The following is a 14,345-nucleotide window of genomic DNA, read 5'->3' as shown; positions in this document are numbered from 1 at the left end:
CTCCTCACTGTGTGTATAGCCCAATCCACACAGGCTCCTATGTTTGTCCTGGGGGCACAGCTGATGTCATCTCTCTGTCTCTTTCCCACTTACTCTTTTTACATCATGTTAAAAAATAGCATCTGTTAGGTTTTTCTCTCCCAATAACAGGAGGGATTTCTGCTAATTGTAGAAAGCATAAAAACACAAAATCCCCCATCCAGCATTAACCACTGTTAATACTTGAAGATTTTGATGAACCTGTAAAGGGCATGAAGCCGTCTGAGGAGCTTGGCAGGGGAGGGGTGTCTGTCCATATCCCCCTGCTCTGGGCTACTGTGTCCAAAGACTCCTGGGCCTCCTGTGGGGTCAGGAGTGCTGGGAGACCCAGAAGCAACAGTGGGTGGAAGCACAACATGGAAATGTTTTAGGAGATCTGGGCTCAGTATCCTGACTTCAATGAAAAGTTGAAAAGGGCTCGCATGTGGGGGCTGGATCTGGATAAAACAGGTCCCTGGTTAGCGTCAAAGCTTCCTACGGAAAACTTGGGGTCTGAACCCTGCCTTCTCCACCCCAGCCCCGTGGCTCACTGCTTCGATACACTCCACTGAAGAGCAGAGGCCCTAGCTGTGCCTCTGCTCAGCCACCTCTCTACCCCTGAGGGCTTTCCTCTCCTTTAAGCAAAGAAAAAACACTACCAGCCTCCCCCAAATTTACAAACCATCCAGGGCGATGAGGGCAGAGGCCTGGCCTGTGCTTGGGCTGCAGCAAAGTGTGGCTCTCTGGGGAAGCTGAGATGAGAACATGGGAATGTCCCTGGGAGGCCCCCTGGCTGGGTATGAGTGGCCACAAGAGGGGGTTGGTCCCTAGTGCCTAATCAGAGAGAAAATAATGAAGATTAGATCTTCTGTTTTTCTGAACACAGCTCTGTGCCAGGGAATTGCCTAGAAGTTCTTACATACGTTGTTGCATTTAATCCTCACAACTCTCCAGGAAGGTGGTAGCACCCCGTTTTATAGATGCGGTTCAGAGAGGTTTGGAAAGCAGGCAGCTCTGTTTCCAACTGAAGTCTGTCTATATTCAAAGCTAGGATGGTGGTCTCACCACCCTGCACACTGTGGGCATAGCCTGTCTGCCCTCAGCTTTGGACAGATGGGAGCCAGGGCAGGGGAGAGGCCTGGAGGATATGGGAGAGGAGCCAGCAGCCTCTGTGCCTGAAACCCAGAGACCAAGCAGAGTAGGCAGCACATGGCATACTGCTGACCACAGCCAGTTGGCAAGAGTGGATGTCAGGTCCTGGAACCTGGAAGCACAGCTTCCCTTGGTGCTGTCGCAGGTTATCCGGAGCCTGAGGCCCTCATCTTTGTCCACAGGCCTGGCCACTGGGCTCCTAAGAACACCACACAGTAGGACAGCAGGACTTGTACCTGGCCCAAAGCCAGCCCCAGCTTCCCACTACTCCCCTCTCTAAAGTGAATGCTGGGTGAAGGTGGAGGTGGGGAGGCAGTGGGCAGGGAAACTCAAGGACTCTCAAGATTGTTCTGTTCAGGGGAGAAGCACCCAGATCCCCCGATCATGGAAGTAGAAATAGGCAGGGGAGCCCTCTGCCTGTGGGATGTACTTCATCATATCCATGGACTTGGCCCATCACAGACTTTGGAACCATCAGAAATCGGGGAGTAACTACTGCAACTGGCAGAGCACAAACAGGCTGGTTCCTACAGGCTGTGTACACGATGGTCAGGTGTAGACTGGACTCCCCACCTCTCTTCCCCAGGACAACAGCCTGTTGGCTCCACAGCCCCAGTGGCCAGAGCTGGTGGGGGCAGGGAGGCGGCCACCCAGCCTGTATAGATGATGGGGGTGGGCGGATATCTAGGGTGGTCTGCATGATCCCGGGAGCTATGGGTTGCCAGGACCAGCTCCTGCCTTCAGCAAGCAAATGTCTGACCACTCAGAGCTGTGTACACTCCCCCCAACTCACCCCAGCTGGGCCTTCCTCTCACTTCAGGGTCTCTTTGGGCCTCTATGTCACCCCTGTGGAGCCCTGCTTTCTCCTCTGCCTGGGGCAGCACAGATGCCACCCCGCAGTCTGGGTTCAGAGACTTGGCTGAGGGGTCACCCAACACAGGGAGGTGGGGAGGGAGAAAGGGATGGATGGGGCAGGGAATGGGGTGGGGCCGACGGAGGGAGGGCTGAAGGGTTCCCTTTGGTTAGCAAAGGGGAACACTGGGTGTTTCTCAGTGGCATTGCGGAAGCAGATAAAACCCCGGGACACTGAGTCATTGTGGTAGCCAGCTGACAGAGAGCACTCATCTCTGAACATTGATTCAGGGGTAGAAAGACTGGAAACTTCTCTCAGGTCCACAGCCCATGCAGCACATGGGATTCTACAACTTCAGTTCTCCCTCCCCCCTTCCATCTCTCTCTCCCTCCTCTCTCTCTCCGTCCTCTTCCTCTCCCTCCTCTCTGCCTCCTTCCCTCCCTCCCTCTCCCTCTGCCTTCACCACTGCATCGGGGTCACCGGCTCACTGCCTCCTCACCTCTTCTGAGAAGGTGTCTGCCTTCCTGGTGCCAGTCCTGGGCGTGGAGTTCGTCCTGGGCCTGGTGGGGAACAGCCTTGCGCTCCTCATCTTCTGTGTGCGCATGCGGCCCTGGACCTCCAACACGGTGTTCCTGGTCAGCCTGGTCATCGCGGACTTTCTCCTGATCATCAACCTGCCCCTGCGCGTGGACTACTACTTCTTCCACGAGACCTGGCGCTTCGGCGTCACCACCTGCAAGGTCAACCTCTTCCTGCTGTCCACCAACCGCACGGCCAGTGTGGTCTTCCTCACCGCCATCGCGTTCAACCGCTACCTGAAGGTGGTGTGGCCCCACCACGCGCTGAGCCGGGCCTCGGCGTGGGCAGCCGCCCGGGTGACAGGGGTGCTCTGGGTGGGCATCCTGCTCCTCAACGGGCACCTGCTCTTGACCTCCCATCCCAGCCGGGCCTGCCTCAGTTACCGGCTGGGCGTGGCCCCCTCGCCCTGGCTCCGCTGGCACCAGGCACTGTTCGTGCTGGAATTCTTCCTGCCACTGGCCATCATCCTCTTCGCCATCGTGAGCATCGGGCTGACCATCCGGCGCCGCGGCCTGGTGGAGCAGAAGGGCCCGCGGAGGGCTGTGCGCATGCTGGCGGCGGTGGTGACCGTCTACATCGTCTGCTTCTTGCCCAGCGTCCTCTTCGGCATGGCGTCCCTGGTGGCTTTCCGCCTGAATGCCTGCCCTGCCCTCAACATTTGCACACAGCTCTTCCATGGCTCCATAGCCTTCACCTACCTCAACAGCGTCCTGGACCCCGTGCTCTACTGCTTCTCCAGCCCCAACTTCCTCCGCCAGGGCCAGGCCATGCTGGGCGTCCGCCAGGGCTGGCAGGGCTCAGCCAGCAATGAGAGCTCCTGCCAGCCCGCAGCTCAGCTCCAGGCCTCCAGGAGGGCAGAGGCCACAGGGAAGCTGCAGGCGGAGGTATCACAGGAGTAAGGAAAGGCCCTTCCCAGGACTGGGGTCTGCCAGGAGGCACGAGTTCACTCCCTAGACTGTTACTAGCACAGCCTGCCTGAACCAACTGGACAAGGGACATCTGCCAGAAGCCAGGTGCGTGGCAGGAAGAAGAAAGGTCATGGCCTTACAGAGTATTATGTCCCAAGTGACAGCCCCAGAATGCAGGAAAGAGCAGAGGGCAGGCGGAGATAGGCAGGGGTTATGGAAGCCGCAGCTCAGACGCAAGGCAGCAAAGCTGCCCAGTTCCTGGTCAAAGCTGATTACTGTGAAAGAAGTCTTGCTTCAGAAATGGGACAACTGCATTTTCTGTGATCTCGTTTGTCCCTTTCAATACTAGTCCACTTCCTGTGGAAAACGCAAGCCTGTCTTGGCTGTTGTAAGGAACTTGAATAAATGTCTTTGGTTCCATCCAGCCCGGGCATCAGCAGTGTTCAAAGTGAGTACCCGAAGGTGAAGGGAAACTGGGGACAGAGTGTGGGAGCTGTGCAGGGCACTGTCCTTCCACATTGTTCCTGGAGCCGTGAGGGGTCCTTTAAGGCAGAATGCTTTCCTGGGTGAGGTCCTGCTCCCCTCTGGCCTTCAGCTCCCCTTCTTAATTCCGAGGTCCTGCCCAAGGTACACAGGGCCCTGCCCTCCTCTCCCCTGGGATGATGTGGGGATCTTCAGCCTTGGAGGTTACCACCTGCACGGTCCTAGCTCAGCGCCAGCCCCGCTTTCCTCAGCCCCAAGTGCACTTCCTGGCGGTGGAACCTGTGGTGGTAGATATGCCACCAGACAGGACCCTGAGAGAAGGCAGGGGCCTCAGGTCACCAGAGCTGGCCCACAGCTCTCCCCTAAGACCCTTATGCTCACCTCTACCCCTTTCTGTTCTTTCCATCTGCCTGTGGTTAGTCTGAGACCATCTGGGCTAACCATCCACTGGCCTGGCCCCCCCAGGCACAGGAGTGTACCTGGCATGAATTAGGGTTTGTTCTCTTTTGTGGGGGGAGTAGTGGTTGGCCATACTGTCCACAAGGGAAGTCATAGGGTGGGGGCATAGCCTTCAAGTTTCCCAAGGGGCTACTTAGAGGTCACTAAAGCCCAGACGTGCACCTCCTGAACCCCGTGTCTTCAGCTCTGGCTACTTCACAAAATGAACATCTCCCCACAACACACATGCCCCTCCCGCTGGGGGCAACAGAAGGGAGCAGAATGATTCTCCACTCATCACCCCAGACTTCTAGTCCTAGGGTACAGAGTCTGATGATGGGGACCAAATCCTATCTCCCCAATTCCTTTTGGAGTTTTGATCCACTGAGTCCACCCTCTCATATTGTGGACAAGGACGCTCTCCCTGTTAGAAGCCCCCAGGAATGGAGGCCAAAGTCCTGGAGAGTCACCTACACTCCAGGCAGGAGGCATCCAGGAAGTGTGGATGTTGGGGTGCGAAATGGAAAGAAGGTGTCAGGCAGAGGGAGTGGCCTGGGGGACAATGGGTGGGATGGATATTGAAACCCATTTCCTCTGTATCTTCTGTCCTCTTCCCTTTTCTGAAAACTACCAGCTGCTCTTAGAAATCCAGATACAGAAGAACACAGACCAAATGTGGAAAGGGCCCCTCCAAGGTGACTCTTCATGTCTCTCTGTCCCCCATGACCCCCTGCTCCATCCCTCCACTCATTGCTGGTAGAGGCGCTCCCAGGGAACTTCCCACCTCTCCGCCCTTTGGCACCATGGGGAGAAGTGGGCCAAGCCTGGGCCAGCCCAACCTCAGCCTGAGATTTGTAGTTTCCAAGTCAGACACTTTTATGAAAGGCCCAAACACTATGGAGACCGGGGACTGAACACTTTCTCACGCAGCCCCCACGCCCAGGGTGTGCTGCCAGAGCACTCAGTGAGGAAGGTAGTTATTGGGGGAAGCGATGGGGGGAAAGGGAGAGGAGGAAGAAGAAGAGGAGGAGGAGGAAAAAGCAAATTGTGTTGAAGTGCAGGGTTTTCGACCAATGGGAAGGGAATGCTCATGGTGGTACAAGGTGAGGTAAAGGCAGGCTGAATAAAGACCCCATCTCCTACATTTGGGTTCCAAATAGCATCTTGGTCCCTGGGGTGGGCTGCACTATTCAGTGTGAATGTTGGGCAGTGCCTTCTCTCTCCTCTTTCTCCTAGTGTAACCTGCTGTCACCCTAAGGGATGAGGAAATGGCATCCATAACTCTGGGGATTCCTGTGCAGGGAAAGAGCAGGCAAGGCCGGGTTGATGGGTCTGTAGCCACTAATCATCGAACATTTACTGGGCACCCACCAGTGGCCAGACACTAAGCTACAAAGGCAGACGATACAACCCTGACCTTGAGCCCCTCCAGGCCAAGCCTGGTAGACACAGACCTGAGCGTGGATCAAATACAACCCCAGCCAGGGAAACTCAAGGCATCGGAGGTAGCAATGCACCTCTGAGAGCGCAGAGGGTTGGAAGAGCTAACTCTGCCCAGGTGTCAGCGAGGTAACGTACATGAGCTGAACGCTGGAGGATGAGAGCAGTGCGGGGAAGGGTATCCTGGCGCGGGGAAGAGCATGCGCAACGGCACAGAGCTGTGAACAGATTCGGTGTGTGGGGAGGGGTGAGAAGATCACTGAGGCAGGAGAGAAGGAGGCCTACACACATACTTAGGAGGGAGACAAGATAGGCAGACGGGGCCCTGCAAGCTCAGGGGCCTGGGTTGGTCCCACAGACAATCCAATACGGCAGGAAGGGGAGTATGTGTGAGGTTTTTAAGAAGTCGGAGATTTTGCATTTTGATCAGTTAACTTTGGTAGCGCTGTGGACAGACGGGTGATGGGGTGTGGGAGACGACCTCAGTAGGAAACAGTCTGTATTCCAAGCAAGGGCTTGAACAAAGGCAGTGGCACAGAATGTGAAGGGGCAGACAGAGAGGCACAGCCCAGGTGAGGAAGAGAGGTGACTGTGGATGACGGGTGGCTGGTGACACAGCGAGGACATAGGTGGCAGAGCAGGTTGGGAGGAGCAGATAAAGAGTTAAGACAACTTGGAGATAAAGTTGTCCTCTAGATAAACACACACAGTCGCAGTCGCATCCTTTGGGCTGGAGATAGGGTTTCAGAATCTTCCTCTTATGAAATGGGAGTTGAGCTTATAGAAATGGAAGAGGTCACCAGGGGAGAGCGTGAAGAGGACTCAGAATCATGCTTTTAAAAATCTCCACAAGTGAGAGACACACAGAGGAAGACCCAGTGAAATGCCCAGAAGAATCCTTTAATAGGAAGAAAACCAGGAGTAGCAATAAAAATAGCATAAAAGAAGTCAAGGCAATCTCTTTGCCGAAGTAAAGAGATTGCCCATTAAAAAGAACAGAATAGAGGCACCATTTATGAGGGTAAAAGCCGAACATAAAACACCCAGACAGGCTGCAAAGTGCTTCATGCAAGAATAAAGCATTTTCAAAACACCTAATTGCATGCTGAAGAAAGTTGATCTGAAAACTACAGTGTGTGTCTCACTGTCGCGTCAAGCCTCTTAGACTGACCACCTGGATTAACCACGCATTGTCTGGTACTATTAACACAAGCTTTCCTAGAAGTGATAGACTGTCATTTGTATACAATTTAATAATATGCAAAACACATTCTATATTGGTTATGGATTCATAGATATGTGTAAATTATATGAAATCATGCATTGGGATGAGCAAGTTAGAGAGAGTGCTTGCTTCTGAGATGGCGGGTCATGGGAAGGGGGTACACAGGTGACAACCACTATAGCTGAAATGATCTTTGTAAAGAAATCTGAAAAAAGAACTATGAGCAGTATCTGAATGTTACTCAGCATTGCCCCAAGTAGAGAATAAAGGGGTTGGTGTCATGAACCGAGGAAAGTAATATGATGACAACAGCTTCAAAAGCTCAAGAAAGCTCAACCCGGATGACTAGAAGTAGTGTTGGGTTTGGCAATCAGGTCACGGATACTTTTATTGACAGCAATCTCAGTGAGCGGCTGGGGATGGGGCAGAATGGAAGCCATAAAGTACTATAATGGGCTGAGGAACTAATGAGATTTGAGGCAATGGAGACAACTCCTCTCTCTTCCAACAAATGTGCCAGCAGAGGGAGATGAACCGAAGTAGAGGACATACGTTTCGGTGCTTTGATTGTGCTGTTGTTTTGTTGACTGAACGGAAAAATTTAAATCTAGTGGTAGGAGGAGAAAGGAGAGAAGGTGAAAATGAAGAGAGAGGAGAGAGAATGATGACAGAGCAATAACACTGTCCCAGGCCACGTGCTAAGCACTTTGCAATTTATTTAGTCCTATGAGGTAGATACCATCATCCAATCTTACAGATGAAGAACTAAGGCACAGAGAAGTTGAGTAACTTGCCCAAAGTGATACAGCTGAGTAAGTGGCAGTCTGGTTTACGTTAGGACATTCTACTACAAGGCCCTAAAGTGTGTGTGTGGAGGGGAGGGGCCCAGGGAAGGAATGGGTTAAGCATGTGGCTGTCAGGAGGGTCCTGTAGAGGCCAAGGGGCGCCTCCTTGGGCTGGAAGAAAGGCACTGTTACGTACAGTCAGTCTTGGGGCAGAGGGGAAAGACAGGGATTCATAGAAGGCTTCACTCTCAGGGGTGAGGACTTAGGGAGTGACAAAGGATTGGAACAGCTGCTTCTGGGAATAAGAAAACAAGCTCCCGAAGAACATATGGAAGGGCCATGAAGCAAGCATCCCAAAGTTACCTGGTGAGTCGGTCCCCCAAAGCTCTGGGGTAGCGACAGTCCCTGCAGCTTGTACCCTTTCCTCCAGTGACCCCCTGCAGTCCAGGAGCAAGATCAGAACAAGTGGTGGAAGGTGAACCTGATCCAGAAGAAACCTCTTAGGAAGTTTGACCACAAAACCCAGTCCTGGCAATGGAACCCAAGGTCCATACACCATGGAAGGCAGGGGATGGGACACTCTGAGGTCTAGAGATGAGCTTCCAGAAAGAGGGAGATATTTGAATCAGGATAAAAAGTCATAATAAAAAGACACCACTCTTTTTACGACCGGCACCATGGAAGGTGCAGAAGAGAAGAAGGTACCTGCTGTGCCAGACACCCTTAGAAAAAAGCGAAGGAATGTCGCAGAGCTGAAGATCAAATGCCTGAGAGTTTGCCCAAAAGATGCTTCGAACAGCAAGAAGAATGCTTATCTATGAAAAAGCGAAGCACTATCACGAAGAACACAGGCAGATGCACAGGACTGAGGTTTGAATGGCGAGGATGGCAAGAAAAACTGGCAACTTCTATGTACCTGGGGGACCCTGATTAGCATTTGTCGTCAGGGTCAGAGGCAGCCAGGGTGTGAGCCCAAAGGTCCGGAAGGTGCTGCCGCTTCTTTGCTTTCTCCATATCTTCAATGGCACCTTTGTTAAGCTCAACAGGCTCCAATGAACACAGTGAGGACTGTGGAACCACATACTGAATGGGGGTACCCAAACCTGAAGTCGGTACATGAACTGATCTACAAGCGTACTTATGGCAAAGTCAGCAAAAAGCGAATTACCCCGACAGATACCACATTGATCGATTACTCGATTGCTAGGTTTATGCATCATCTGCCACATGGAGGATCTGATTCACTGTTGGGAAACACTTCAAAGAAGCAAACAACTTCCTGTGGGCCTTCAAATTATCTTTGAAGAAAGATAAATTGGAATGAAGAAAAAGACCACATGCTTTGTAGAAGGTGGAGAGGCTGGCAACAGGGGAAACCAGATCAACAGGCCTATTAGAAGGATCAACTAAGGCATCTACCATGGGTAGCTCTGTAATCTGGTCAGTTAATAAACAGTTCAATTTGTAATCTGCTTTCAAATTGAAAACAAAAAAAAACAAAAAACCCCACAAGAACCCACAACAAGAACCATGGGGCACCTTAGGGATTTCACAGAGGTGGGGCTGCTGTGTTCCACCTTGGAGGTTCCCTCTGCTTCCACAAAACCTTCCCTGACCACTAATCCAGCCTTACTGAGCTCGCTGTCCCAGAACTCATGCAAGTACCGACACAGCCTTAGTTACCTTTTCTGCTTTTCAGTAACCTCACGCGTGTATGTCTTGCTTCTCCAGTGAAATTCTTGAATCTCTTTCTCTCTCTCCCTCCTTCCTCCCCCTCCCCCCGCCCCTCAATCCCAGCAAACAAGGGTCACCAACAGGTGTTCACAAACATGGGCTACAGGGGGCCCAAGTGAGCCTGCAACGGCCCCAGGCCAGCAACTGAGGTAGAGTCTACACTGCAGTCAAACAGGTTTGAACCAGTAAAATATGCACTAGAGAAGAATGTCTACCATGCAGGTTTCAGCACTCAGGGCCTGGGAGAGGGAGAATGCCAGGCGTTTGGGTCAGGCTCTCTCTGACTTTCAGGCCTGAGGAAGATGGTATGAGAAGAGGGTGCTGGGCTTCCACCTGTGGAATGTACAGCTCCTGCATCCATTCCATTCACACAGGGCACAGCACACTCCCCCTGCGCACCCTCTGAGCGGCCCAGCACACATCCCACGGCCGTACAGCGCAGAGCAGTGCAAAGTGCTGCTCATCATACCTCCAGGCCTAGGGGACACGGGGTCAAAGGCCACCTATTGAGGTGACCTGGCCTCATGAAACCTCCATGGCCTCAGGGATGTGACTTAGGAGACAGCAGAAAATGCAGACGCTGGGGAAAGGGCTCTGAGTCTCAGCGTGGCTGGAGGGACAGCAGACTAACTGGCCTGGCCTCGGACTCCTCAAGACCCTCAGAGCTGTGCAGTGGGACGCCGCACCTGTTGCTGAGGGCTGGGGAGGGGGCGGGGAGCAACGAGCCTCACAGCTGAGCCACTGTCCCAGCAAAGGACAGCATAAAACCAGGCACAATTTCCAGAAATTTATTGGAAACACGATACAAATTGATTAGTAGATGGCATCTACTTACAGACAGACGGTCAACACTGTAATATCACGCTGTGAATGAATTATCCTGGGGAAACACTCATGACCACGGATGCATGGTCTGGGTCAGTGTTCTCTGGCAGGGAAATCAGAGACTGGGGGGACAGGCATGGGCAGGGGTGGACAGAAAACTGGGACATGGCTTTCCTGAGGGGCATGGTGAGGTGGGGCTGTTAAACGGGTAAATTCCCCCAAAGTAAATTCCCAACTGTTAAGAATAAAGGCTTTCTCCCTCCCTCCCCAAAGCACTTCCCTCTCTAGGCAGAGGCGGCAGCTCCTCACGCTCCCCTCACTGGGGGCTCAGGACAGCATGGGGCAGAAACATCGGGCTCCACGGGACACAGGGCAGACCAAGGCCATGTGCCCCGGCCGGCCTGCCTGCCCTCTGACCTGCTTCTCGTCCTCCCCTGCTCTGCTCTTAGTGGTGGGGGGCTGACGGCTGCAGGTTGCCTGTCCCAGGCCCCCAAGTCAGGGGCTCCCAAGAGGCACCTGCAAAACCCTGGAAGGCACAGGTAGGGGGAGCCAGGCCATTTCTGCCCCTCTGCCTGGGGGATTTTTTCTGGCAGGGACCAGGCATCCTCATGGCTGCAGCTCCCACCAGATCAGCCCTCTGTGGTACCAGGTTCCTCCCAGGGTCCCTGCGCCCCAGGCTCTAGGCACACACCATGGCCCTTCCCCTGTGTCCCACCAGCCTTCCTGCTGTCATTCCCATCTCCGGGTTGCCCCCTCTCCCCCATTTGGCCTCTCAGCTTTTCTTGTTACTGTGCTCAACAATGACCTGGATTTAAATCCCCCTCTTTGAGGGGTTTTCATCCTTAGAGTGGCTTCTGTTTTCTTGGTTGGATGCTGACAGGAACTGGATGGTGGGCAAGGTGGACTTGACAAGTGTGCCAGAACAACCAATCTCAAAAACCTCCTCTCAGAAATCGGGGGTGGGGGAGGAGGGGCGATGATGGCGAAGGAGAGGGACGCTGACTTGCCAAGCTTCTGCGTTCTCACCAAGGGAGCACAGGGCAGGCTCCGCACAGCTGTGCACCACGCACACACACTCTGCATGTCCAACCCACCAGCGCACTGCACAACGGTGACACCCCCACTGCTGCACACAATGGCAAGTGTGGCCCCAGGAAGCGGGTGGCTGGGAAACCCTCTCAGCATCAAGTGCCCCAAGCGGCAAAGACAAATGTTAGAGGCTCCTTGGCGTCCTTCCTCCATTCCCTGGAGTGCTCACTCAGAATAATGGGAGACTTTCCAGAGGTGCAGTGAGAGCAGGACGTCTTAGTCAACATCCTCTTTGGAGGAGGATGGGGCTGTGGAACCAGCTCTTACAACAAGGTGGAGGAAGAGCTTTCTTGCTACATGTGGCTCAAAATGAGCTGCACTTGTCCCAAAGCTAAATGTGACCTGGAACTGGGGTGGGCCTCCCTGTTCTTCCTTGACCTGGCCTGGCCCCCGTCTCCAATTCTCCTGGGCCTGGGTAAGGAGGGCCTCTTCCAACAGGCAGAGAGAATGAATTTGGCAGAAGAGTCACGGTCAGCTAATTGTTTCTCTAATCAACAGTCACTATTTCATGTGGGTTAGGAGAGGAACGTGAAAGAGGGAACCATTCCACCTTCTACATCCATGTGTGACAATAAATCCAGGGCAGGGGCACAGAGAGACAGCTTTCGCGTGTCTGTTTCTTTAGAGAAGAACACACCACGTTGTGTTTAATGCTGAGAGCCAGTTGCCTCTTCTCCCTGGGTCTTTTCTGAAGGGGCTTCTTTGTGGGGAACCCTGAGGACAACGCCTGCCCCCTCCATCCGGCTCACTGAGCATCTCTGACACAGGCCCAGCCTCGGGGCCCCAGGCCAAGACCCAGAATAGCAGCATGAGTTGGCAGTGGTGAGAACACCCCTAGGTCACCCCCGCAAAAGCCTAAGATGAGAACCAACTCCTCCTCAGAAGAGAAGCCACAAAGGGTCCAAAACTAGAAAAGGAAAAGGCAGCTCACACTCAGAGCATCGCCTCCAGCCAGCATACATCACATTCTCTATAAGCTGAACCCAGCTCTGAGGAGCCGGACATCTAGAGTGTCAGCATCATTTCAGTGATAACTCACTCTGCCTGGGCACAGGAGGGGGAGGGTGCAGGGTGGGGAGGGGTCAACTCAATTGTAGCCACTCTGTTCTGCAACCACCTGGCTATTTGGGGCACCTACTATCAGCCATCCAGCTGCATTCCAGCTGCAGACCCCCGAGACGGCTGGGAGGCCAGCCAAACTCCAGTTGTCTTTCAAGGAGCTGTGATCCTGTGCCTTGCAGCCTGGAGGGCAGGGGAGTGGCCAGACTCCTATCTGCTCAGGGAGCCAATGGGGCACTAAGCTATTCTTATCCCTGCAGCTGGGTGCACAGAGCTGCACAGCGGCCAGCCTGTGATGCCAACAAGGGCTGGTGCTGAGAGCAGACAGGAAGAGCCCAAGCCAGTGGAAACGGGGTTGCAGGCAGGTCTCCCAGGGCCTAGACACATGTGCTCACAGAAGCCTTTGGGCCAGAAGGGTCGGGGCTCCTGGTGTCCTATTCACAGACTCACCTGCAAACACTGCTCTGTCACTTCACCCTCCTAGGCCAAACAGATTCCATCTGCTTAAAGGAAACCTGGTGATGGGTGATTTGCTGAAGGACCAACCTGGCTGCAGTTACTCATTGGCTGGTCTGGCTGGAAGGGAACAGGACCGTATGCAAGTGGCTTGTCACAGTGATACCCACGCGTGGCCCAGTTTAAACACCGGCTCCTGTGGGAGCTGTCTGGGACCAAGCAGAACCAAGTAGAACACCAGCCTCTTTTCAATGACAAAATACAGACGATGTGAAGAGTTTGCAGGCTTACCAATGATGGTGTTCTTATCTTTTGTCAGAATCTCAGGTAATTCTGTACCTTGGAGGGGTAGGGGAGGGTCGGGTCAAATAGGGGGTGCAGGGGATGAAGAAGAAAATTTCCCCACTGAAAAAAACACACCATGAAGCCTATTGAGAAAAAGCCAGTGACAGTAACAGCAAGGACGGGGGGAAATACTGTGAACTGCATCCACACTGGCACATTCGTTAGGGAAAATCCATTCAGCAAGACGCCACATTCCCCCGTACACAACCACACAGCCTACAACAGAGCTGGGCGGACGCATGCAGGGCAGCAGCGGCTCTGAGCTCGCGGCTGCCCCGCTGCCCCAGGAGCCGCTGTGCCCAGGGTGCGGTGTGCTGGAGAAGGGCGCAGGCGAGGCAGAGTGACTCCCTCGTCCCCTGAATTCTTAGGCAGGTCCTGCTGGGACAGCCAGGTCTCTGGGAGGAGAGCGAGGTGACACTGATCCACATATGGAGACTCTGCTTTCGGGACGTGCACTCCTACAGTTTCTTCGCCTGCCCCATCAAGTCTCCGTCGGGCACACATGGAGAGCTCCCGCTGAAATGTCCTGGGCATGGGGCTGCCCCCTCGCCAGGCACAGCCGTGAACATCAGCAGGACAGTATAGCAAGTCTTGGATTATAGGATGAAACAGGAAGAGCTCAGTCTGACACGCAGCATGTGAGTTCTGGAAAAGGAAGGAAACACGGCCAACGTTAAAAACGAGTTCCGATCGTGGAGGCAAGGTGAGAGGAAGGATGGAATCGGCCCTCCCATCAACAACGTCACAACCTTTGAGGAAAGGAGGATGGGCATGAACGCAAATAAAAGCTCACAATGTAGTGTGAGGAAAGTTTAATGGCGGCCAGGAAAACATGTAAATGATACTGACATATCTCAAAAGCTGGGTTTTGGATGGGCAGATTTCATCATCGTTGGCAAGGCACCGTGGCACCCCTGGCAAGTACTCATATGCTTATCAGACTAACATCATGGAAC

General features: G+C 53.6%; 2 protein-coding genes and 1 pseudogene across 5 annotated transcripts in view; 2 read left to right on the top strand and 1 right to left on the bottom strand.

Annotated features, from left to right (window-relative positions):
* The first annotated feature begins 2,217 nt into the window (after positions 1 to 2,217).
* OXER1 (oxoeicosanoid receptor 1) lies at positions 2,218 to 3,640 on the top strand. Its single transcript, XM_019748650.2, has one exon. It carries the CDS (start codon positions 2,353 to 2,355, stop codon positions 3,499 to 3,501), a length of 1,149 nt encoding a protein of 382 aa, XP_019604209.2. The 5' UTR covers positions 2,218 to 2,352; the 3' UTR covers positions 3,502 to 3,640.
* Positions 3,641 to 8,453: 4,813 nt separating this feature from the next.
* Positions 8,454 to 9,342, top strand: LOC109456354 (large ribosomal subunit protein uL30; annotated as a pseudogene).
* A 1,045-nt stretch (positions 9,343 to 10,387) lies between these two features.
* The window catches only part of MTA3 (metastasis associated 1 family member 3), a 141,633-nt gene continuing 137,675 nt past the window's right edge, over positions 10,388 to 14,345 (bottom strand). For all 4 annotated transcript variants that reach the window (XR_012496310.1, XM_074331928.1, XM_074331929.1 and 1 more), the window contains one exon: positions 10,388 to 14,034. Coding sequence is in view for 3 of the 4 variants with exons in the window: in XM_074331928.1 (XP_074188029.1) it covers positions 14,009 to 14,034 (26 nt within the window). In the remaining variant the exon portion in view is untranslated. The remainder of the gene's footprint in view (positions 14,035 to 14,345) is intronic.

This window comes from Rhinolophus sinicus, linkage group LG05 (assembly GCF_036562045.2).
Source record: "Rhinolophus sinicus isolate RSC01 linkage group LG05, ASM3656204v1, whole genome shotgun sequence".
In the NCBI taxonomy this organism is placed as follows: Eukaryota; Metazoa; Chordata; class Mammalia; order Chiroptera; family Rhinolophidae; genus Rhinolophus; species Rhinolophus sinicus.
Note: the sequence above shows the minus strand (reverse complement) of the source record. Positions and strands in the feature narration are given on the sequence as shown.